Here is a 26,392-nt window from a genome sequence, read left to right as displayed (position 1 = left end):
CTGCAGTCATGTGTTTGAGTACAATCTTCCCCACAGTCTTCCGCTTCCCCCTAGTCAAGCCCTTGCCCCCCAGCTCCTTCCCTTGCCTCTGCATTGTCTCCCCCCAGCCCATCCACCCCAGTCGAGCCCTTGCTCTGCAGCACATTATAAGCCTTACCATTCGTCTGGTACATAGAGCCTTGCCTCTGTAATCCCCCTTGTTGGCAAAATGGTGTTGCCTGCGCAGCTGGGAAGCTGCAAAGTCCGTGGTGCTGCGAGCACTGAGCGATGCAAGGTAGACAAACAAACCTCAAGGTCACGAGTGAAGTGCAGGTTGCCAGGTGCACGCCACTTATATGCAGTCGTGAATCAAGCCGGTCTAATAGACACCGGTGTGACATTTGATCCAGCGTGGGGGCGTGATTCCAGCGAGCTGCCTTGATAATGAGCAATCATGATATTCTAATATATTCAAATGCCTTCCCAACATGGTACGATGGGAAATGCACACCGCCGTTGAGGTGGGAGCAGATGATCACAACCTATATTTACACCGATGGGAAACTGAACTTTTCGCTCCTCCACCCCGTGATATTTTGCCCTACCATCTGCTATTATGCCTGCTGCAGGCAGGACCGGAAAATCCCAGCTATTGTCTATTCATATGAAATAAAGAAGAAAGGCTTGTATTTGTATAGAGCCTTTCCACAGCCTGAAGACATCCCAAAGCACTTTTGGGAAAGTTATCCTTTCCATTAGTTATGCAGAGCTGAATATTTTGGCAATGGTTGAACTGTATGCGTTACATGGTTGCAGTGCAAGAAAGGACCCGAGGGCTTAATCATCAATGCTCACTCTATGTATTCACATAGACATTGGTTAATTTAAAATGATTTCTTAATATCTTCTTAATATCCCTTCACAGAAAATGTTGTTCCTTGGAGCTGTGGGTCTGACCACTCAGAGCAAGAAAGAAGAAGTCAAACAGCAGAAGATGAGAAAGCGGCGCAGGATGCTGAGAGAACGCAGCCCATCCCCACTTTGTTTAGAGAAGAAACAACGCTCTCCCCTTCCTCCTCCTCCTTCTGCTCAAGTTTGTTATATCAGCCACTCTCCGGATGAACTGAACAGGGCAGCTGATTTTGAGGAAAAGAAACAATTTCTTGCACTCTTCAATTTAAAGCATTTGACAGCAGCACAGAGAAAAGGTGGGTAAACACTCTTGAAGTGACATCCCGTGTTCTGCAAATGTGAATCAGTAACCCAGGATAGATCAGATTGAACAATAAATGGAAAATGCAATATGGAGTCTTCTTTTAACTTTGTTCACAATCTTTTCATGTGACCTCTGAATAAATGTGAGGTAAGTGCAGGGAGTGAGTAATATCATTTTTCCTGAACCCTTTTTTCCCACAACTGGTGAGAAAATCCTAACTAATGTTTAGTCTATCCCAAAATAGATTGAACAGAAAGTTTTAGCATACTTGGCATACAAAAATAGTTGAATATCATCATAACTATCTGAGCCAATACCATTATTTACCTACTAAGATAAAAGAAAAATACTGCAGATGCTGGAAATCTGAAACAAAAGCGGAAAATGCTGGAAAAACTCAGCAGGTCTAAGAGTATCTGTGGAGAGAGAAACAGAGTTAACGTTTTGAGTCCATATGATCCTTCTTCGGGTCATACAGACTCGAAACGTTAACTCTGTTTCTCTCTCCACAGATGCTGCTCGACCTGCTGATTTTTTCCATCATTTTCTGTTTGTTTTTGTATTTATTTACCTCTTTTTGTTTCCACTGCCACCTCAATACTCCTTGGCCTCGAAGTCCTGTTCACACACTGTTTACACATACCTACCAGAAGAGGTAGTTTCCATGTGCAAGTCTTTGCCTCCTGATCTGAAACTCACCCTTGTGCAAGATGTGATTAGGGTATCATATCTCAGGATTAGCAATCTACCCTCATAGATGTAGGGTATAAGGTAAATGGTACAATTCTCCAAAGTACGAAACTAATCTCTCCTACAGGTGGTGTAAACCACCAAAGTGACAGATAATATTCTTTCAGCAGCATTACTTTCCTCCTTCAGTTGGAACCTACCATAGGAAACCCTGATCTTGCACGTTTCAAATGAAGGTGAAATGCAACACTGAATATAGGGTGAATTAAGCCAATGCATTCTTGGTGACTACTGACACTGCCACAATTGCAGAAATAAACTGGAATGGAAGTTAACAACAGAAGAAAACGAAAAGCAAAGGAAAAGTGAAGGTAAAGTAGAAGAAAGAAAGGACAGAAGAACAAGAGTGATGGCGAAGAGAAAGAGAGGCACTCAAAAGTGAAGGAGGAGGGAAGGAAATGGAATTACAGGGAAAAATTGGAGCAGAATTGAAGGAACTGAGATGGGAGTAAAGGAGGAAAGAGATGGGCAGAAGTGAAGGAGGAAGGATAATAATGAATAGAATTGTATGGGAGGAGAAAGAGGAAAGGGACTGTAATGAATCAAGTGTAAATAGCATGGTCAAAGGATTCCAAGTTACATAAAATACACTGTTGCGATGTAGCATTTAATCATGACACTGCCAAATTCAAAATCAATTTAATCTATCTTGGATGATTAATACAAGATACACTTAATATTTTTGTTATAAGGACATGACCCTTCAATGTTCAAGCAAATGTATCAATGAAGAGTTTCTGCTTCTTGAGTATTGCTGGAAAAAGAGACATGTCTAAGCATTTTGTCTTGCACTCATCAGGACACTTGCAGGAATAGCAATATAAGGGGAAGACAACAATTTATATTGTATGTGAAGAGAGTGTTGATTGGATGGCAAGTGGTGTTGCCATGGAGAATGGACCCTTGATAGTGACTGACAATCAACTGCCAAGCATTGTTTGAAATTTAAACCAGGCAGCTTGACTCTGATTGGTCAAGGCATTGCCCTGAGGAATGTGTCAGCAAACGGTTGTCACTTATTTTGTTTATTTGAAACAGGCACTTTGTGTGTACATGTTCTTTCTCTTTGCAAATAACAGGGCGCTATATATTAATATATGTAACTTCCAGTAAATGCAAATGCGCCACACTGCGGGCCCGACTAACAATCTTAAATTCGTTGTCAGCACAATTCTTAGAATATTGGACATTTGCTGAATAATCCTCATTCGCAGAATCACATCTAATGTTGGACCCTATGTTTTGAGTTTTGCAAGCACAGGCTGTTTGGGTACAGTGGCTTAGACATGCTGTTTGATACAATCCGCCAGTCTTTGGGACATGCAGCCTACATACCTAGCATCACACTGGCACTGAAATTCATATACCACAGTACTCATTTGTGTGATAGGTAGAATGTTTTTCTGGCTTGATGGCAACATCCTGTTTGTGGAGAATACCACTCGTGTTGCTACTGCATAGTAGCAGCGTGAGACAGCTAGCTTCACCTGTTGCTCAAATGTTTGAGATACCCTGCCCTTCCAGGGTAACCTGAGGTAGACTGGACACTTTTCAGGGCTAAAAGTGACAGCCTTCGGCTTGCGTGATACACAGCATGAAATGATTTGATTAGGGTAGCCATTATCCTGCAGGATGCCTTTGATGCACCCTATTTCAGCATCAAGCTTGCATGGTGAGCAAAAGGCTTGGGCCCTATTTACAGGGTTGCCGATAAGACCAATCTTATAGCGTGTGGAACTGTAAGAATCCTAACGCGTATATTGACCAGTGAAGGTAAGCTTGCAGTAGACAGTGTTATAGAATCCCCTGGCAGATTTCTCAACTAGTACATCAAGGAAAGGAAGTTTATTTGACTGCTCCATTTCATAGGTTAATTTGAGCACGTTAAGCCCATTAAGACATGTAAGGAATTTGTTACATGTAGCTGCGGATTTAAATATAGCAACCATATCATCCACATATTGGAATTATGCGATGGGTAGAAGGCTAGGTGTCATTCCAAGAAAGACATATTCCATCGAAGACACATTGCGCTTGTTTCAGCGAAACAAAATAAGTGACAGCCATTCGTTGACTCATTCCTCAGGGCAATGCCTTGACCAATCAAGCTGCCTGGTTTAAATTTTGAATAATGCTCAGCAGTTAACTGTAAGTCACCATCAGTGGTGCATTCTCCATGGCAGTGCCAGTTGCCAACTATTCAGCACTCTCTTCACATACAGTATAATTGTTGTCTTCCCCTTATATTGATATTCTTGAGTGTCCTGCTAAGTGTAAGATGAAAAGCTTAGACATCTCTTTTTTTCAGCAATACTTAAGTTTCTGCTTCTGTTTAATTTTTTTAACCATAAACAGTATCACATAGTAAAGTTAAACTATTACATTACAGACATTGAAGAGACTTTGTTGAAGCTCCTAAGTAAAAGTGGGAAAAAATGCACTCCTCAACTAGATCCACAACTTTCAGATTTGGCTCAGTCTAACAAGGACCCAGCTCTGTGCTCAGGTGGGAATCATCATTTTGTGCAGTAATGTTTTCAGTTTTGTGCTTCTAAATATGATGATCATGCAGAAAGAAATGGGTATAATGGCAAGGGCCAGGGTGGCTGCTTATCTGTTTGTTTACCTACTGCCAGCTTTGGCTTTATGCGATGAAATATGTTTTATTTAATAATCTGGGTATGAATAGACCATGTATCATCACAGCATTGTTCTCATTACAGCAGTGGCAAGTAAAATGTAGACTTTTTGATCATCTTTTCTGACCTTATTTCTGCCTCTTAATCCTTCACTCTTCATTAAGAGGGAGGATTTCCTTCGTTTACTTTTGGTATTAAATCATAAATCTATCTTTTATACTCATGTTTACAATTTCACAACTAGCAATGAAAGGGTAGAGCTTGTACAGGGTTACACCTGAAACATTAACCTAATTATAATTTTAACAGAGGCTGCTGCAGCTGACTCAACTGCCCCTGTCCCCACTACAGTTATACCAATGGCATGGGTGGCATTGGGAAGCCTGCCCATCAGTGGGCCAATTTAATTCCTTAAGTGGATAATTAAAGTCCACTTAAGGGCCTCATCCTGCCACCCCCGGCATTTAGCCGACGGCAGGAGAGGCCCATGCCAAGTGGCCAGCCCGGCAGCCTTTCCTGTGTGGGCTGACGGTGGCGCAGGGAGGAGGTGGTCATTCCATCATTGGCCATTTGAATCCATCGGAAGCACCACCCCCCCCGACCTCTTCACCATGTGACCACAATTGAAGTTGATGAGTCCAGTGGTGCAGTACAGTCAGGCTGAAGAAGACAGAGGTTAGATCCAGAAGCTGAAAATAAGCAAATACACAGGCCGGGATTTTCTGGTCTCACTCGTGGGAATCACCGTGGGCAGGACTGGAAAATTTGGAGAGCAGTCAAAAGTCCGTTGACTTTGGGCTGGCAAGACCGGAAATCCCACCCACAGTTGCTGCAGCTGTCTCTGTTACTTGGGATAAGTGAGGGATCTATTCTACCAGACCAAGCTGGAGAGGTTTTGCAGATGTGTGCCATTTTTGGTGAAGACCGTACCCACAGATATCGGATTGGTTGGGTGCTGTTGTTGGCTGGGGATTAGACTACATCCTAGAAGAAAATGAGCTGAAATTTTTTGTAAGGAAGACAGTGTTTTGAAGGACTTTGTGACTGAGTTTGATGACCTGTATGCTGAGTAGACTACTGAACCAATTTGTAATCTCTGTCTTAGTTGTATCTTCCATTAAATGTGTAATTTATAGTTTATAATTAACTATAATTTGCCCATTTATTCATATTTAACCAATGTTTACTTTGGGTTTCAGAGTTTGGGTAATTATCTAAGTTAGTATTTAGTGTTTGTTTGACTCTTGTATAGTAAAAAATTCTTCTGTTTCAAACTGTGGAAGCTTATGGCTTAATTCTTTTACTAAATAACTGGGATTTTGGATTTCTACTTTAAGAAAGAATTTACTGGTCTCCACTGAGATCCTAACACCATTTAAAATACATTCTTAAATTTATACCGTTGGTCTTTTTTATTATTTAATTTTAAAAGTAAAAAATGATAGGTGTAACTTCTAACCTCAGCAAGGGTTGGGGGTGGGTGAAGACTGGCTGTTTCATATCAGCAAGCCCATAATATACCTCACCTGATTATCCTTACTAGCGTAATTGGATCAGCCCCATCCAATTTTCGTTACTGGAAGTTTCATATCAGTGGGGACTATATAATTTTCCAGCAATAATCAAACATACATCTAAAATCGAAAGACATGAAGCAGAGGACAATTATCAAATGTGACATACTGGCCATCATTAAATTTCCTACTGAAGGAGATTAATGGCAGAAATAGATTAGTGCGGGTTGCTGAGTTCTTTCTTGTCCCCAGGTGTCTGCTGCCTGGGTTCAGAGAATGTGGCAGGGACTGATCAACAAGGAGCAGAGCTAATGTTGTTGATTTTTCCATTGCTTTAATTGGGTGATCTGACCAGCGAAGAGGAAGCCAACTAGAAGCTGCCGCCAATTAAAGCAATCTCTCCCTAGGTCTATGTAAACATTATTACATTATTATTGATGAGTGGATTGAATTATTCTTCCAATCTGGAGTCCCTACCTCAGCGAGGCAGGTCCCCAGCTGTGCATGTTAAACGTGATTTTGTTTCTGTAATCACTGAAGTTTGGAAATTTTTTGATGAGATGCAGGAATTCTGAGCCAACCTAAGCCAAACTGGCAAGGTGCAGAATTTTCACTGGGGGCATAAAATACATGAGTCCTTTGATCATCCTTAAAGGAGATCATTTCAACTTGGCCTTTATTGCCAGCATCCAGCGAAGGTTTGTCACAACTGCTGAGCTGACCCCTGCAAGCACCAGTACTGGATTTAATGTCAGGTTTGGTTTTAGACTCAGCTGTTCAATCAAGTAGTCAAAGCAACGAGACCGTCCCCAGATGATACTCTTGACAGAAGATGTGAGTAATGCTGCTGTCAGGATATTTACACCAAGGAACTCGGACGTTCATAGAGATATCAGAAAATGAACAGATGATGTGTTCTTATTTTGCAGATGCTGCTGGTGTGACAGGTGTAGCTGACGTCAGCTGTCTCTCGGTGCTTCCACCTGACAGTAATCCAAATGCTCGCTCTCAGGAGGACCTGCCAGCCCAGCCTCAGGCAGAGCGACGGAGGCCGCCGCTGACACCAGAAGCATCGGAGACTGTGTCAAAGGATCGCACAAGCAGCGTAAATGAGAACAAATCTGACAAGCTGGGAGCAGCAGATCCTGGCAGTACCTCCAGTGATGAGGCTAAACCATCTGGGATGGCAACTGACAGGAATGGAAAAATCAAACGGCTGGACGGCTTTTTGCAGAAGTTCCACAAGTCTATGTTGCAGAGCACTAAAAACCAAGCATCAGATCAGCCCAAAGGTAATGCAGCAAGTCAAGATAAGCAATCCTACTTATGAATATTATTTGTAAGGTTTATGGTTTATTTAAAAAGACCAATTCGCTCCTCCTGCCTGCCCCCACATTTTCTTTCCTCTTGTTGGGTACTCACCACCTGGCATCATCTATCTCAGCCTGGCAAATTGTGTGACTGGCATCAATCCCTCTCTACAATCAAACAACAGGAAATAAAGTTCAATTGAGCTGGGTCAGGCAGTGTAATTCTTTAACCTATTGTTAAATGGTATAACTAATTTGTTGCTGCATGACATTCAGTAGCCAACTCCAAGTTTACAAACTTACCACATAAAATTGTGCAATCTGTATTAAAAATCCTGGAGACAGCGAAAATGCCATTTTATCAGCTAGGACAAACCACCAGCCCAAGTCATAGCTGTTTGTGGGCTGAAAATTTATTTATTAACAACGGCATTAAATTTAACACCATCATATTAATATTTAAATTCTAATTTATTCTTAACTCTGTGTTGTCCCAGGCACAGACAATGGCAGAGTTTAATGGCCACACCATGCAATGGCTAGAAAGCCAGTTCCAACCCTACCACAGCCATTTCCAGGAGCCCCAATGGGATTAAATCCCAATTAGGCATTTACCTGCCTGGCATCGGGGTTCCCACACCTTTGGAGGCGAACATTCTGTCTCCAGGAGCTTCTGGCCAATCAGAGGGCTGGTAGCTTTTCAGTCCCAGGAGCAGTGGCCACACAGTACAATTAAGACCAGGAGCAGTGCTGAAGGCCCGGGGGAAGAGGTAGGTGGGGCAGCCTCGTCAGGGCCAGACAGGGAGACTAAGGGTAGAGGAAAAATAATTTTAACTGAGCAAGTGTATCACCCTCAAGAAAGAAATATAAAATAATATTTGATACTGGCCAAATGGAATAGTTTGGAAATACACTGTATGGTGTAGTACAAATCAGGCAGGTCCAATGCATGTTCGCTGAACTATAATGAGTTAGCTGATTTCTTAGAGACATCAACAAGGCCAATAAAATTAGCCTCAGCAACAACTTGTATTTATGTAGTGCCTTTAAAGAAATAAAATTTTCCAAATTGATTGCAGGAGTGTTATAAAACAAAATTTGGCACTAAGCACATAAGACTATATTAGGGCAGTTAACAGGTAGGTTTTAAGGAGAATCTCAAATGTGAGTGGCAGAACATACGAACATACAAACAAGGAGCAGGAGTAGTCCATTCGGCTCCTCGAGCCTGCTCCACCATTTAATAAGATCATGGCTGATCTGACAGTAACCTCAAATTTGCATCCCGCCTACCCCCAATAGCTTATCACTCCCTTGCTTACCAAGAATCTATCCACCTCTGCCTTAAAGTTTAGGCAGTTTAGAACATGGGGGCCAGCTAGGACTGCGTTGGACTAGACAATACTCAAAATAATAAAGACAAGGATGAGAATTTCAACAAGGGTTGAGCTGAGGTGGAGCAGAGTTTAGAAATGTTAATGAGGTAGAAATGATCCTGAGACATAAGTGCTGAAACATATGCACACGTGAAAATGTGGTAAGAGTAGTACCAGGCTTGATTGTGTAGCCTTCTACTTTCAAGTAGATCACCAGCATTCACTGTTCAGCCTCAACCATGAGGAATGCCATAGCAACAGTCACCTCAAGCCAACCAGTGCCCATGGAATAAATTCCAGTATAAGAGGAGAAAGGGAATGAGGAGGAAGTAAGATCGTTAGTTGGGCTGGCATTTTGTCTATTCCTGCCCCCTCATTGTGGTGCTGTAAGGAAAGTCTGTCCTTCTACCAGAAGGAATTCAAGTACTGTGCTATCCTTTACTTAATGGATCAGGATTTGTCAATGACCATCACGTGGTAAAGTAAAACGGTTTCAGATTGTCAGTGGATTGTGTGCAGTCTCACCCTTTTCTCTTGACTCATGATGTACCGCTACTGGTTAGTTCCTTGGAATTGCAAATTGTACATTGGGCCAAAAGCAAAAATGAAGCAGCAGCGTGTAACAAGTTCCAGTGAGGGCAAATTTCAACTAATGCCATCAATGCAAAAGGCATTTTGGGACCAATACTGCAGTTACAACAAGTTATTTTCTTCATTTACAGTTGAAATCTAACCCTTTGTGTACACTTGATTCCAAGGAACTTTTTAGATACAATTAAAAATATTTAAATCAGTTTGTTTTAAAAATGAGGATCGTGAGACCAAATATTAGTGTGCCTGGCACAGCGCTGTCAGATTACTGCACAGATCTCTGATATTGACTGTTTACCACAGCCCTAACGCTCAGTTCAAAGGTCTACTTCTGAACCTATGCAAGAAAGGGAAATGTGGTAAAAAAGCAGTGTTATCTGATTTGGATTGCTGTCCCTGAAATGAAAATGGCTGTATGGTTCTAGGCTGAAAACAGGCTTCAGTAGGCAATACATTTACACATTCTGCAATTCAACAAATTCATTTTGTCACCTACAGTAATTCAATAGGACCCTGTTTTCTGTAAACACAGATACTTTGCAAAACATAGGAGTCCATTTGTTACATTCTGTGGACGGCAGAAAATCACTGAATTTGTGCACATTTAGCACGACATGGTGGAAGTTATATATTAACTTGTTGAGAAATAGGAAGCAGTTTGAAGTTAACAGTCACATTAAACTGATGACAGAAGAATGGTTCCCTGTTGCTAACTAATTGATAACTTTAAATTCAGACTTTATATTTTGCCTTTGTGGGTGTGTTGGGATCTACAGGAGATAGGTACGTAACCAATAAATACTTTATATCCTTTCCTTTGCCAAATATGCTGTTCCAGACTACAATAGTGTGGTAACTTATCCACCACACATGTATCTGTTAACTGAAATATAATTTTGTTCATTAACTTTTCAGTGGGCGATTGGCAGAATGATATGCATTGCAGCTCACCGGCTCAGAGTTCATCACTGTGTGATGTACCGAAACAGCAAGTGCTCGAGAGTTTGGATCAGAACAAAAAAGTTAACCCTCAGGCTGAGGAACTGGACAGCCAGGATGAAATGGATCAGCGACCAAAATGGCAGGGAGTTACAGGTGTTCTTGAAGCCTACCAAGAATACATTGAAGGTGAGGATAAAAGGAGAGTTCAGCTGAACTAAACTTGCAGACCACTTTGGACGTAACTGCAATGTCTACAGGATTCTCCTTTTTTAAATTGAAGTAGTGCATTTTTCTGGAAACCATAGCACTTTAGAGTCAAAAGGGTCAGTTTTAGTTCACTCCACTCGACATAAATAGGGTGATAGTGGCCTGAAAACGGCAGTGGGTCAGTTCAGTGGAGCTGCAGCAACTGTCTTCTTGGTAGGGTCCTGAGTTGGGCGACTAGAGTGTCTGCCTGTTTCAGGTGGGAGTCCATTTAGAAACTGGAAATCGGATTCCAATGACACCGATTATAACTTTGGAGTACAAGAAGTATAAATAAGTTGAGTGCATACACCACACATGCTGTGTATATTGCTAATAGACGTTGATCATGGATTCTTAAAGGAGCTGCTGAAGGTCGCTCAGAAAAATAGTCTAAGAAATATTTAGTATTTGGAATGCTCCTCCTGCTGCCAGCTGCCCAAGGCACTTCTTCTCCACACCCCCTCCCCTTCCAGGTTCTAACTGTCAGTTAGTTCAACCTCGGAGCCAGTTAATTTTCCCCTATGCCACAACCAGTGAAGTGCAACAAGGCAACCACTTGGCAATCAGTTCACTGGAAGGATGTTAATGAGGCTTGGGCTTCAAATGATGGGACTTCATGTTGGTGACGACTAGTAATCGGGAAGGGGGTGGGGCCTGCTGAGAACCACTCTCCTGCCCTTGCTGCTGACACCCAGCCCCACCCCTTCCCCACAACCCCCACCTTGCGAAACCTCTCCAGCCATCACTCACTTTTGTGTCTGGGTCCATCCTCGATCCTAGGCCTCAGGTTGGTGTCATAACCTCCCCAGTGGCACTGCCATTCAATCGAGCTGCGGCCTCTGATTGGCTGGCAACTGTTGGCGGGCTGGACTTCCACCTCTGTGGCCCTTGATCCTGAGGAAGGCCCGCCATTGGCCTGTCAAGTGCCTGATTGCCACATGATGGGGTGGGCCTTGAGAGGCAACGCGGGGATCTCACTGGCTCTTCAGCTGATGGCCGAGACCCTGGTTGCCTCCACAGCATTCAGCCCACTGTTTCTGGCAGGGTATTCCATCCCCATTGTTTTTTTTGCTAAGGATTACTTACTATTTTCAAGACTTTTTTCAGCCTGGTGTAATGGAACCAAAGCAATGTTAGAGCATGGAACAGGGTTGAAAGCGTAATTTTGCACATTTAAAAATAAAGCACAATAGCATCAGTTACAGAGCATGCTTTTAATGACACTTTACGTGACTTTATTTAGCCCATTTTGACAAATTAAAACTTAAAAATATGTGTAACGCTTAAGATGGTATTTTGCGTAGAATGTGTGAAAGTTCAAAGCACTTTCGCACTGCTCATTGCCTTACCAGTTTTATCTCCTGCATTGACTCCTGCTGGGATCCAAGAATTTACTTCTGCAGAGATCTAAGCATTCGTTTCAGGCACTGGACTTCTGACTCCCGAGTCCCTGGCCTACCAAAAAACTACACTTTGCTTGATTTCACTTCTTGTCAGATCACAGAAAGCGGTCCCACTTCTCAGCACTTTTGTTTAAAAAATGAGAGCTAGTTCTGATCAAGTGGAAGTGACTGATAGCGCAGGTGCAACATTTCAGTATTCTGCATGCATAGATTCAGATATATTGGGCAGAATCATCTGCTTGGAGACAGGAAAATGCATGTCATTAGGTGGGATGGTCGGGTACATGAACCCTGCTGCCTTCTCACCACCACCAGAATTAAGTTCCAGGTGGGGAGGCCCAGGGTTGACCATCCAGCCCTGCTGCCTAATAAGGTTCTCAAGTGGCCAATTAATGACCAGTTAGGGCCTCATCCAGCTGCCACTGATGTTAACCCAACTGCAGGTGGGCCTGTTGTCATGTTAAAACTGTGCAACCAGCTTGTCACCTCCAGCAGGGCTGGTCCCTCAGTTAAAGGTATTCAGTGCCTGATCGGGGGACTGGACATTGGGAAGAGAGGGGGGGATCCCCTGAGAACCATCCTCCTGCCCTTGCTGCCGACACCCCTGCACCACTCTCCCCGTGACTTCCATCACATGAAATTGTGCACCACCCCCACACCCGGCAACACAACACTACTTATCTGTGGCCTGGATTGTTCCACGATTGCTGGACCCTGGTGCCTCTCCTTCTGGCAGCAGCCAAGACCTCCCCAGTGGCACTGCTGAGTACAGTGGGGAGGTGGTGGTGTTGTGGTATTGTCACTACATGTACTAGTATTCCAGAGACCCAAGGTAATGCTCTGGGAGCCCAGGTTTGAATCCCACCAGGCAGATGGCGAAATTCGAGTTCAATAAAAATCTAGATATGACCATGAAAACATTGTTGATTATCATAAAATCCCATCTGTTTCACTAATGTCCTTTACTTAGTCTGGCTTACATGGGACTCCAGACCCACAGCAATGTGGTTGACTCTTAAATGCCCTCTGAAGTGGCCTAGCAAGCCACTCAGTTGTATCAAACAGCTAAAAAGCCAATATAAAGGAATGAAACCGGACGGACAACCTGCAATTGACCAAGGCACTGGAAACAACATTGACAAATCCAGCCCTGTTGACCCTGCAAAGTCCTCCTTACTAACATCTAGGGGAAAAAAGCAGGACAAATCCAACTCGGCAAATTACCACCCCATCAGTCTACTCTCAATCATCAGTAAAGTGATGGAACAAGCGCTATCGAGCAGCACTTGCTTAAGAATAACCTGCTCAGTTTGGTTCCGCCAGGGTCACTCAGCTCCTGACCTTGTTACAGCCATGGTCCAAACAAGGACAAAAGAGCTTAACTCGTGAGGTGTGACTGAATGCCCATGACATCAAGGCAGCATTTGACCGAGTGTAGCATTAAGCAGCCCTAGCAAAATTGGAGTCAATGGAGATCAGGGGGAAAATGCTCCACTGGTTGTAGTCACATCTGGTACAAAGGAAGGTGGTTGTGGTTGTTGGAGGTCAATCATCTCAGTTCCAGGAAATTACTGCAGGAGTTCCTCAGGGTAGTGTCTGAGGCCCAACCAACTTCATCTGCTTCATCAATGACATTCCTTCCATCATAAGGTCAGAAGTGGGGAAGTTCGCTGATGATTTCACTATGTTCAGTACCATTCATAACTCCTCAGATACTGAAGCGATCCAGGTCCAAATGCAGCAAGACCTGAACAATATCCAGGTTTGGGCTGACCAGTGGCAAGTAACATTCACGCGACACAAGTGCCAGGCAATGACCATCTCCAACAAGAGAGAATCTAATCATTGCTCCCCAGTGGCATTACCATTGCTGAATCCCTCACTGAATCAACATCCTGGGGGTTACCATTGGCCAGAAACTGAACTGGACTAACCATATAAATACCGTGGCTACAAGAGCAGGTCAGAGGCTAGGAATTCTGTGGTGGGTAACTCACCTTCTGACACCCCAAAGCCTGTCCACAATCTACAAGGCGCAAGCCAGGTGTGTGATGAAATACTCTCCACTTGCCTGGATGAGTGCAGCTCCAAAACTCAAGAAGGTTGACACCATTAGGACAAAGCAGTCCACTTGATTGGCACCACATCAGCAAACATTCACTCCCTCCACTACCAACAAGTGGCAGCTTTGTGTACCATCTACAAGATGTACTACAGGAACTCCAAAGGCCCCATAGGCAGCACCTTCTAAACTCATGACCACTACCATCTAGAGGGACAAGGGCGCCAGACACATGGGAACACCGCCACCTGGAAGTTCCCTTCCAAACCACTCCCCATCCTGACTTGGAACTACATCCCCGTTCCTTCACTGTTGCTGGGTCAAAATCTTGGAACTCCCTTCCTAAAAGCATTGTAGATGTACCTACACCACATATACTGCAGCTGTTCAAGAAGGCAGCTCACTACCATCTTCTCAAGGGCAATTAGGCATGGGCAATAAATGATGGCATAGCCAGCGATGCCCACATCCCATAAATGAATTTAAAAAAAGAGCTGCCAGCCTCTGGGCAGCAGCTCTCGGTAAGTGGGACTTTTGCCCTGCAGCCTTGATTCCAGGGGAAGGCCTGCTGCTGGCCTCACCACTATCTGATTGGCTCGTGGTTCAGTGGGCCTTCCCAAAAAGAGTATCTCGCCAGCTCTCCAGCCGGCAGGCAAGACCCCCAATGCCTCAACAGGATTCTAGCCGTTCAGTTGGGAGTTTCAGGAAAAGCAAGGAAATGCTCAGTGATAGTCTACATAGGCCAGAGTTTACCCCTCAGGGACCTTGTCTTCCACATGTTTGATCCCCAGATTGTAGTGAGGTCATTTATAATCCATTTTTGACAGGCATGAGAAGTTTCAAACTACATCGTTGTAAGAGGAAAATTGCAATGACCCCACATGTAGCTGGAAGACCACACTGTATGTTTGACTAACATGTTCGATCCTTCACTTTGAGAGAATCAGTAAATAATGTCAGAGTGCCAAAACATTTGTTGGGAACAAAAAAATTTTTGTGTCACCAAATGCTAATTCATTTTATTGTATTATTCCTGATTAGAACCAAGCCTGCTGACAGCCCGTGAAATAGTGAGAATGATTAATGGCTTTGGAAACACTTCAGATTGGCTGCAGTAGTTACATTTCTGTTTCTAGTTATGCCATTAATTGTATACATAAAGATGGAGCTCAGGGGTAATTACACATATCTGCATATTTAAAATACCAGAGAAGAATGGCTTCTAACCTTTTCCATCTTGAAATGCCCTTTTACTAGTCCTTAATAACACTGAATTTGTGGATATTAGCTCCATTTGTTCCATTATGTTATCAAAGTATGATCAACAACAAAACGAAAAGTGTGCAGCTTACTAATCACGGGGGAAGTAAGAACAACAGTGAGACAAAGAAACTCAGAATGAAAAGACAATTTAAAAATTGTGAAGAAAAAAGGAAAATTAGTTATGGTTAAGGATAATTAAAATTGCTATTTTGTCTCGCTGTCTTTCTCCCTTCTCCCTGAAAAGATCACTCCACCCTAGCTCTAAATTTGCATCTTTTTCTGGTTTTACTATGGGCTGCATCTTCCGGTTGACGAGTGGGGGGACAGGGCCCGCTCGCCGACGCGTAAAATGATGCAGAGTGACATCGGCTGGGCATCCTGACGTCACCCCACGTCATTTACATTTTCAGGTTGGCGGGCACACAGCCGACTCGGCTGCGCGCCCGCTGACCTGTCAATGGCCACTTAAGACCATTAACAAAGTAATTGAATCACTCAATGGACCTGCCCAGCCAACCTTAAGGTTGGCGGGCAGGCCAGCAGCCCAGGCAAGCTTCCGAAAAAAAATGAAACCTCATCCACAGGCAGGATGAGGTTTCATGAGGGTATTAAAATTTGTATTAAATGTCTAAATTAAAGAAATTGACATGTCCCAGCTCATGTGACAGTGGCACAGAGGGGACATGTCAGTAATTTTTTTTCTAATCTTTCTTCAACGTTTCAAACTTGAGCTGGTCTCCCTGAGATGGCACTTTGCCTCAGGGAGATCTGTGCGCTCTTTCGTGCATATGCGCGAAAGAGCATGCTCCCGGCTTAGGGAATCCCCACTCCCGTCCGCACAGGGAGTGCATAGCGCTTCCTGGTGGACGTCACGCTGGCTGGGCCTTAATTGGCCCACCCATATAAAATGGCAGTACGTCCCCAGCTGGGGGTGCCAATCGGGAACCCACCCGCCCAAGCCCGCTCCCGCACATCCCCCCCGATGGGGAGAAAATGTTGCCGTATGTTCCCTCATATCCTCTCCAAGCTCATCTTGTCTGTGAGACCTAACTCCTGCTCTGTCAACCCTATACCCACTAAACTGCTGACCTTTTTAGTCCCCATGCCAACTGATAGTGTAAACAATACCCTCCCTCACGCCGGGTACTGTCTCGTTTCTTTTCAAATCTGCCACCATCCTCTCCCTTCTTAAAATATCCACCCTTGTCCCCTCTCCCCTTGCAAACTACAACCTGATCTCCAACCTCCCTCTCCTCTCCAAAGTCTTTGAGCATATTTGTTACATTCTGGTTCTGTTAATTCATGAGATGTCAGTTCTTTATTGGTTAAAAGACCACGTGAACATAATTAATAGACAGTTACCAATCGTCTTATCAAACCAATTCTAATGCAACCTATAATTCAGCAGTTGATTGCACACACACACTTGCGATACTTGGGCTGAGTTCACTGCTTCCTCTATTTTCCCAAAGTGACAGATAACAAAGAGCTTTTTCCCCTCTTTACAGTCATGTCATTGCTCATATATGGTCAGATATGTGACTTTTACAGTTCACTTCAGTCATCAAATTTTAGCTTGTGACATTTAGGTAATTGAGTTTAATTTTTAATGGAATCTTATTACTTTAGGTCATCAAGTAGATTGCTGAACATGCACAAACGGGACCTCATCTTTTTTAGATTGGCTAAAATTATCATCCTTTTAGACAGTGGTCACCTATCTTTCATTATGTATATCTCTCCTGAATACCTTCCTGTGCAGCTGTTAATAAACTAGTTAAAATCTTAAGATTCTGCTTTCTCTACTATTTATTCAAGATGTGTAATCTTGAACTTCAGAAAGGCAATGGGCAGAAACACATACTGTTTTCTTAGGCTCATTATCTTTTACCCATACATGCTGCACTTTATTTTACTCATAATTCTTGCATTAGTCATTGCTTTGGATACAGTTACAAGCTGCAAAAACTTATTTATATTCTCTAACAGGGAAGTCTTGTGGTGCAGTGGGAGCAACCCTGCCTCTGGGCCAGAAGCTCCAGGTTCAAGTCTCACTCCAGGACTTGATGACCAAGGTGCCTTCATAACGTGGTCAAACAGTTTGAGTATCAACTTGCAAATCCTTCCAACAAATGCCACTGGCAATCAGTAAGAGTGGGAGAGATTCCTGGTCAACCAGATGATGGAAAGGAATTGGAGCCTCTACCATCACTATCCAAAGCTTCAGGCTACAATGTGCATGTTGCCACAGCACCTCAGATTCCTTTGGGGGCTGGCTTATTTGGCCCAATAGCTGGTGTGGATCAGATTTGTGCCAACAGCATGGGGTTCAATTCCCTGCCTTCTTGCCCCATGTGTGGTGGAGAGTGTGACGCTGTGTGTTGGATCTGCCTTTGGGCAGAGAACTCAAGGAGAAGTTTCTCCAACAGTGTGGTTGCCTCCCAAATCCATGCCCATCTTTCTCAAAACTCCAGGCCTGAGTTTCTCTAATTGGATTTCTGTCCCTGCCTGAGCATTGAAAAGGCTCTAAACTTGGAGCTCTGAATATTTGCTGGTGTTTGTCCTTTCAAGTTTGTTCGGGGGTTGGGGGAGGCAAGTCTCCTCCAAGCTCCTCTTAAGCTTTAGCCTGGGGCTGCAAGGGACCCAGTTTCTGTGTCTTTTTTGTGGGTTCAAGTCCCTCACCAGGGCTTCAGCATAAAAATCAAGGCTGACTGAGGGAGTGCTCCGTTATCAGAACTGTTGTCTTTTGGATGTGATGTTAAACCAAGGCCAACAGCCCTCTCAGGCGTCCCTTAAAATTCCCATGGCACTATATTAAAGGGAAACAGGGAAGCCCTTCCTGATATCCTGGCCAATATTTATCCGTCAATCAACATCACAAAAACAGACTACCTGCTTATTATCACATTGCTGTTTGTGGAAATTTAATGCATACAAATTGGCTATCATGTTTTCTACATTACAAAAGTGACAATGTGATGCAGATGTGGCTGAAGAGAGTTCACGTGCTTTCCACTTTTATGTACTAGTTTGCTTCTCATTTTCAGCCTATAGCACTAGCTAGCAGCAATGTGAAAACGAGAGCCAAATGTGTGTCCCCTTGTCAGTTCACAGCCCCTCCATCAACAAGTCCTCAGCTGTGCCTCCTTGTGGCAACACACAGAAACTGGGTCCCTTGCAGCCCCAGGCTAAAGCTTAAGAGGAATTTGGAGGAGGCTTGGCCCCCCAGATGTGCAGTGTGCAGGCCCACTGACGTGGACGCACCTTGGCACTCAACCCAATTCCCAGCTACGGGTGAACAGCTCCACTGACCTTTCGATTCCATGGAAGAGTTGAAGGCTAAAGGAGGCCAAAAATCTGGAGTAGAGCCCAAAGACAGACTGATGTCCAAAAGTGTCAGCTTTCTGGCAAATCCTTCAACTGAGCTGGTGCCAAACAGTGTGCTTTGCATTCCTTTGAATTCAAACAGGGTCAAGGGGGGGTTCCTGACATTTGGGCAGCCAAGGTCTCCATTGTGCCCTGGAAATGGACACTCCAGTTTTGCGGCAGAGCATTAACACAACACAGGAAGCAGCAGTTATGAGTGATGAACACAACTCGGTTTGTGTAGAGAACAGGACAGTCTCCGATGGTGGGAAGGCCATCATGCCCCACCGGTCAGCCACCACTCACCTCAAGTCTGGCAGCCCCTGACTAGCAAGGTGCTGACCCGCCACAGCCCAACTGCTTCAGTAGGTGCTTGGAGCTTAGAGTTTCTTTTGAATGGAATGCACCGCACCAAGCAAACAAACAACAACAAAAAAAATGACAACTCTTCCATTAGCAAGCTGGAACATCAGGACCATGTGCACAGGACTGACAGACAACTTGCAGCTGGTCAATAATGTACACAAGACAGCTGTGATCAACGTGGAACTTGATAGGCTGAATAGCAACATAGCTTCCCTGCAGGAGACAAGGCTTGCTGATTGCGGGTCACCGAAAGAAAAATCATTATATGTTCATCTAGCAGTGGACAAGTTCAGAGGAAACACATGACTAAGGTGTAGGCTTCGCTGTAAGGAACTTGCTACTCATGGTGATAGACCCACCCCCACTCCATCTCTCCGCCCGCCGCTCAACTCAAACAGGGCCAGTTAACCTCAGGAGTATCTATGATCCAATGTTGTGCTCCACGACAGAGGCAAAAGAGCCAGTTCTTGAAGGATTCTGACACTGCTACCAACAGAATCCCTAAGTCAAAACAGATTTACCTACTGGGGGATTTTAGTGCAGGAGTGGGCACAGAACATGAGGCATGGCCCTCCTGCCTGAGACATCATGGCCTGGGAATGATAAATGAGAATGGCTAAGACTACAGCACTTGAGTTACGCTGTTACCACAAGCTTTGTGTGATGAATACCTCCTTTCAGAACAAACCACACCACAAGGTGTTCTGGAGATATTCAAGATTGGCTGGACCTAATCTTCACCAGGCATGACTCTCTGACCTGCATACTCAATATGCACAGCTACTATAACAATCACTCCCTGGTACACTAGGGTGAGGATACACCCCTTGAAGTTTTTTCATTCAAAGCAGAAATGTCATCCTTGTATTAACGTCAGCTGCACTGCTTACCCAGATAAAATCCCACAGCTCCATGACATGATTGAACAGCCAGTTTCCTGCATTCCCACTGTAATGGAATCAGTGGTTTTAAAGCTTGTATTTTTTGAGACTTCATGATTGAAAAGGGAAACCAAAAAGGAAAACTGAGAAAGGAAACTGACTCTTCGAGTTTCTAAGGAAACTGAAACTGAGATTGGAAACCAAAACTCTTGAGGGTACTGAAACTGGTTGAAACCATTTGAAAAGGACACAGAGCCATCAGAGTTCAGCTGGTGATTCCAGTGGTGCAGCACAGGCAGGTTGAAGAAGACAGAGACTAAATCCAGAAGTTGAGAATAGGCAAATATACATTTGCTCCAGCTATTTTTGTTACTTGAAGATAACATTGGTGGTTCTACACCATCCAGACCATCATAAACAGAATCAAGGAGGTTCTGCAGAAGTTTGCCATTCTTGGTGATGACCATGTCAGTGGAACTCAAGTTGGTTGTACTCTGCTATCGGCTGAGGATCAGGCTAAATGCTAGAAAAAGAGGAACTTGAAATTCTTTGCCAGGAAGACGGAGTTTTGAAGAACTTTCTGACTGGGTTTGATGACATACATGCTGAGTGGACTGCTGCACCAATTAATAAGTTTTCTATTTCAGTTGCATGTGCCATTTAATGTGTAATTTATAGTTTATAATGAACTACAATTTGCCTGTAAATTCATGATTAATTTATGTTGATTCTGAGTTTTAGAGTATGGATGGTTACTCAAGATAGTATTTAGTGTTTGCTTTGTTCGACTCTTGTATGGTAAAAATTCTTTTGTTTCAACTGTGGAATCTTGTGCTTTCATCCTTTCAGTAAATAGCTGGAATTCTGATTTTTTTTTTGAAAAAAATGTTATTGGTTTTGACCGAGCTCATAACACCACCCAGAGTGGAGAAACAAAATGGAACATATTTCAAGACACTACCTACAAAATCACAATCTCAATATATGGGAAGCAAGAGAAGAAAAATCAAGGCTGACATTACTGTGATGGAACCTATCTTTGAAGCCAAGCAGTCTGCTCTCATTAATTACAAGAGAGTTCCAAGTAAGAAAACTGAGCAGCCCCTAGTGATTCCAAAGTAAAATCCAATGAACTGCCAGGTGGTGTGCCAAAGACTATTGGGTACAGCTTTGCCAGAATATCCAGATGCTCTTTTACACAGAGAATGCTAGGGGCATGTATGAAGGTGTCAAAAAGACAACAGGTCCATCAGCAAAGAAAATGTCTCCATTGAAAACAAAGGTGGGGAAGCCATCACTGACTGCAGTAAACAGTGGAGAGATGGGTTGAACACTACCTTGAGTTGTACTCTAGGGAGAATAATGTTGTTGAGGAAGCTATATTATAGAAAGCCTGTTGGTCATGGCAAAGCTGGATATTGAACCCAGAATGGAGGAGCTTAGCAAAGCTATTTACTCGCTTGCCATGAGTAAAGCTGCAGGTGTTGATACTAATACCGCCTGAACTCATCAAGCATGGGAAAGCAGCATTCCTGCAGCATCTGCACAAACTTCACTGTTTCAACAGGAGGTAGGAGGCATTGCCTCAGCATATGCATGATACAAAGATTGTGACCCTGTACAAGAACAAGGGCGACTGCAGTGTTTGCAAAAACTTTTGAGGCATTGCTCTGCTGAGCATTTACCCATATTGCCCTTGCCAGATTGTAGATCCTGGCTGAATGCAGCTAACTCGAATCTCAGTATGGTTTCAGAACCGGAAGATCTACAATTGACATGAACTTCTCAGTCCAGCAGCTGCAAGTGAAATGCTGTGAACAAAGGAGACTACTATATATAGCCTGTATCAATCTCACCAAGACATTCAACCATGTGAACAGAGGTGATCTATTTAAGCTGCTGGAGTAAATTGGCTGACAACTGAAGCTGCTCAATGTGCTCTCCTCTATTCAGGACAACATGATGGGTAAGATCAGCTATGACGGTGCAACATTGGAACCCTTTGAGGTCTGCAGTGGGGTAAAACTTGGTTGTGTTCTGGCTCTTTGACATATTCTTCTCTTTGCTGTTGTCATATGCCTTCAGGTCATCTGCAGAGGGTGTCTATTCACATGCCAGAACCGATGGAAAGCTGTCCAGCTTTGCTTACCTAAGATCCAAGCCAAAGGTGTTGCAAGTCCTCATCAGAGAGTTGCTCTATGCTTACGATGCTGCACTAACACTCCATACTGAGGAACAGCTGCAGCAGCAAATGCACAGGCTCTCTCATGCCTGTAAAGAGTTTGGTTTGACCAGCAGTGTCAGGCAGATAAATGCCATGGTCCAGGATGTTACCACACTGTCATCTATCAGCATTAGTAATACGATGTTGGAGGTTGTGAATAGTTTCACACATCTAGGCTCCCCAATCACCAGCAATCTATCACTTGATGCTGAAATCAATACACACATTGCAAAAGCTGCAGCTACTATGTCCATGTTTAAAACTGTAGAACAACAGAAATTTGACTGGGAACACCAAATTGTGAATCTATCAAGCCTGCATCCTCAGTGCACTTCTCTAAAGTAGTGAGACCTGGACAACATATGGTAAACAGGAGAAAGGCTGAATAGTTTCCACCTTCCCTGTCTCAGATGTATCCTCAACAGCTCTTGGCAGGACAAGGTCACCAACTCGGAGCTGGAGCATGCTAATTCTGTCAGCATACACACATTGCTAAGACAACGACATCTGGGCTGACTCAGCCACGTTCATTGGACGGATAACAGCTGTATACCCAAAGACCTTCTGCATGGTGAATTGACCACTGGGTCATGACCTCCTGGGCATCCATACCTCTGCCACAAGACCAGTTATAAGCAAGATATGAATATGGTGGACATCGACACTGACAACTGGGAGACAACTGGCTAATGGCCATGACATCTGGAGGCTGACAGTTTGGAGGGGCATTGGAAGAGGCAAGCAGAAACGAAAAGCTCAAATGGCCGAGAAGAGGGCCCTGAGAAAACAGAGGCCAGTGAATCCTGCATCTTCTCAGCACACTGGCTTCCTCTGCAGCAAATGTGGCAGAGACTGCCAGGTCGGCGTGGGGCACCTGAGCCACACTAGGCGATGCTTGACAGTTGACTGCCACAGGACAATCTATTGTCTAATGAGACTGAACGCTGCCTCCATTATTTTTTACACTTCAAAAATGCTTCATTGGCTGTAAAGCACTTTGAGAAGTCCTGTGGTATGCAAGGCGCTATATAAATGACAATGTCCTCAATTGTTTCCAGTCATGACCAGAGAATCTTCTGCAATGGCTTGTCTTCCTGTCGTTGCACCATTACCTCTGGAGTCCCCCAAAGATCTATCCTTAGTTCCCTCCTATTTCTCATTTGCATCCTGCCCCTCGACAACATTGGTCCGTAACCTCTGAGCTTCAGGGCAGTGTAACTGGCGTGGGGGGCAGGGTGGGGGGGGATGTGGTGGTGGTGGTGGTGGTGGTGGTGGTGGTGGTACCCAAAGGATGCGCTGGGAAACCCCCTGCCCCATCCTGGAAGTTCCCAGGTGAGGTTTGCACAGAAATTGCCTGGGAAATGCAAATTTCCTTTGGGCAATTGTCCTAAATGGGAACCATCCAAAAATGTGATTTAAATCACAAACTTCAGATGATTCCAACTGTTACATCAATAGTTACCCAGAAAAAGTTAGAAGGATTAAAACCACTTCTAACTTCTGGGTAACTATTGTACAGACCCACACCAACCCTCCACGGGACACAACCTGCAGCCCCATCAGACTCCCCACTCTCACAAAGACTCTCCACCCCCATGGGATAGCACCCACAGAATTCTCCCCCCTCTACCAAGATCTCCTCCATCCAAGAGATTCTCCCACTCACATGGACCCCCGCCCCCCCATGGAACTCGCGCCACTCCCCAGGCGGTTCCCCCACCATGGGAACCCACGCCACTGGATTCCCCACCTCACAGAAATCCCACACCTCCCTAAGGACTCTTCCCCTCACCCCCGCCCCCCACCCCACCCAATCGGTACTCACCCCCAAGACTTGACCACAGACTTACACCGCCACCACCCCCGCCCTGAGGTCCAACCCACCCCCTCCACCCCCGCGAGAGCCGACTCACCCCCCTGAGACCCCAACCCCACCAGCCCTCTGTGGCCCAACCTGACCCCCCACCACATTGCTTGACCCGACCATCCCCCGAAACCTGACCCAATCCTCCCTGAGGCCCGAACCCACTCCCCACGAGACCCTGACCCAACCTCCCAAGGCCTGACGCGACCACTACCAGAGACCTGTCCTGCCAACCCCTCTTGAGACCCAACCCCCCCCCCCCCACCACACACACATTGCCTGATCTGGCAACCCCCGAAATGTGACCCAATCCCTCCCGAGACCCTGACCCAACCCACCCCCTCCCCCCTGATGCCCGACCTGCTCTTCTGAGACACGACAGCTCCATCCCCGCTCCGAGGCCACTCCATGGAATTTCAGGCTCAATATCTGGAGACAGATCTTAACAGTACCCTAACTTGCACAAGTCCTGCTCAACCTTCATCCCAGTACCTGCCTCACCAACATTTATTCCCAGTCTACCACACCTTAAATTTAAAAAACTTATTCTCATGTTCAAATTTATTAGTAGCCTCATCATCCCTCCCTTTCTCTGTAATCTTGTTCAGCCCTACAACCCTTTAAGCGTTCCTTCAATTCTGGCCTCTCCAAACCCACTGAATGTTGCGCCTTCAATTGCCTCTGCCCAAAGCTTAGGAATTCTCTTCCCAACCTCGTCCCCACTCAACCTCTCTCTTCCTTTAAGACATTCCTTCAGGTCTACCTCTTTGACCAAACCTTTACTCGCCCGTCCTAATAATTCCTTTGGCTCAGTGTCAGTTTTTGTGTGATTACTTATCTGTGAAGTGCATAGGATGTTTTCATAAGTTAAACACCATATATAACTGTACGCTGTTGCTGTTGTTATATTAAGGATGGTTTTCAAAGCACGAGTTTTGTACAATAATGTTAAGTGCCATGTTAAAAAGGATTTAAGATCAAGAAGAAATAAAGCAATATATAAAAGAGTTTGGAGAAAAAAATGTTGAGTGAAAAAAGTAAAATAAAGCATAAAGAATGTAGCAATATTTCTTACATCTTCCTGTTCCACTGATTCTTATTTTCTCAAAATATTGCCACCTTGGTTCATTCTGATTTTGTTGAGAATTTTTTTCTCATGCCATGCATCTTGCTTTTATCCTATCTCTCTGGCTGATCTTTGTCTCTTTATGTATTTACCTTCCTGATTTTACTCTCATTGCTTTGCATGTTCCTGTTTTGTTAGTACTCTTAAATCGCCTCGAACAATGTACAGTTGTGCATTGCAGAGACAGTTGTAGTTGAGACGAACTCAAAAAAAGAAACAAACCTGACTGCTCCAATTTTGTTCATGTTTTTAAAAATGTAAAAACTGCAAAGCTTTCCAGACTCAGTGTGCAGGAGGGGGAAATGGCCTTATGTTGTGAAGAGAAAGGATAAAATTGGCTGATGTGACTTTTAGTAATACAATTGGCAATACAATTTTTGTTACACAGAGAAAAACGTGGAGCGGCAAGTCCTTCAGGAGCAGCTGAATCATCTTAAGGAGAGAAATCACGAATTAAATTTGACAGCAGAGCACCTTAGTGCACACATGTTGGTAAGAAACGACTTAACTGTACAATAACCAGATGCATGGACACAAAGCAGCTTCTTGAAAACAGTGTTTATTAAGTAAGGTAAGCCTGCATTTCTGATTACATGCTGCACACAGCTTAAAAGGCACCTCCTGCAGTGCTTACACTTGAAAGGATGAACATCAGTAAAGATGCAGAGCTCTAAGTCCTCTGAAATATTCCTTTTAAAATTGCTGGATGCCCCTTTGAATTAAATTATATTAAACACTGGAGCGTTTTGGCATAAGTTTGACATTTTGGTGCCCTGATGATTTTCAGTTGCACTCACTCCAATAAAGGTACTAGATTGCTTGTGTGAAAATGAGAGATCTGCCCACTGTATATTAGAGTAAAATACCAACCATCCATTGGAGTGGAGTTTTATCATAATTTAGTTCAAAGAGACATCCATCGATTTTAAAAGAACATTTCAGTCAACTATTTGCTCTGAATATTTACTGATGTTTGGCCTTTCAAGTGTAACACAGCAGGAGGAGCCTTTTTATGATGTTTGCAGCAAGCAATCAGGAAGCAGAGACTTCGGATAATGTAGGGAGAAGAATATCTTTGTTAATTGTCAGTTTTAGGGGGAGGGAAGGCTCACTACAAATTCCAGACCCTTTCCATAAATCACATGTACATTTTGTGTGATTCGTAACGGTTGAAGCTAGACCCAATCCCCGCGACCACTTCTCTGCCATCTGCTTGTCCCATGTGCCCAGAAAGCTCAGCCTCTTCACCAAAGGGAGCACCCCTGCCAACACTG

The 26,392-nt window shown here is 44.1% G+C and overlaps 1 protein-coding gene across 1 annotated transcript in view; it reads left to right on the top strand.

The window, feature by feature from the left end:
* Window positions 1-26,392, top strand: part of LOC121276601 (genetic suppressor element 1-like) — a 323,710-nt gene that overhangs the window by 291,282 nt on the left and 6,036 nt on the right. The window contains exons 12-16 of the mRNA XM_041185215.1: window positions 905-1,187; window positions 4,335-4,451; window positions 7,028-7,390; window positions 10,291-10,503; window positions 25,507-25,610. Coding sequence (XP_041041149.1) covers window positions 905-1,187; window positions 4,335-4,451; window positions 7,028-7,390; window positions 10,291-10,503; window positions 25,507-25,610 — 1,080 coding nt within the window. The remainder of the gene's footprint in view (window positions 1-904; window positions 1,188-4,334; window positions 4,452-7,027; window positions 7,391-10,290; window positions 10,504-25,506; window positions 25,611-26,392) is intronic.

This window comes from Carcharodon carcharias, chromosome 3 (genome assembly GCF_017639515.1).
Source record: "Carcharodon carcharias isolate sCarCar2 chromosome 3, sCarCar2.pri, whole genome shotgun sequence".
NCBI classification, from domain to species: Eukaryota; Metazoa; Chordata; class Chondrichthyes; order Lamniformes; family Lamnidae; genus Carcharodon; species Carcharodon carcharias.
Note: the sequence above shows the minus strand (reverse complement) of the source record. Positions and strands in the feature narration are given on the sequence as shown.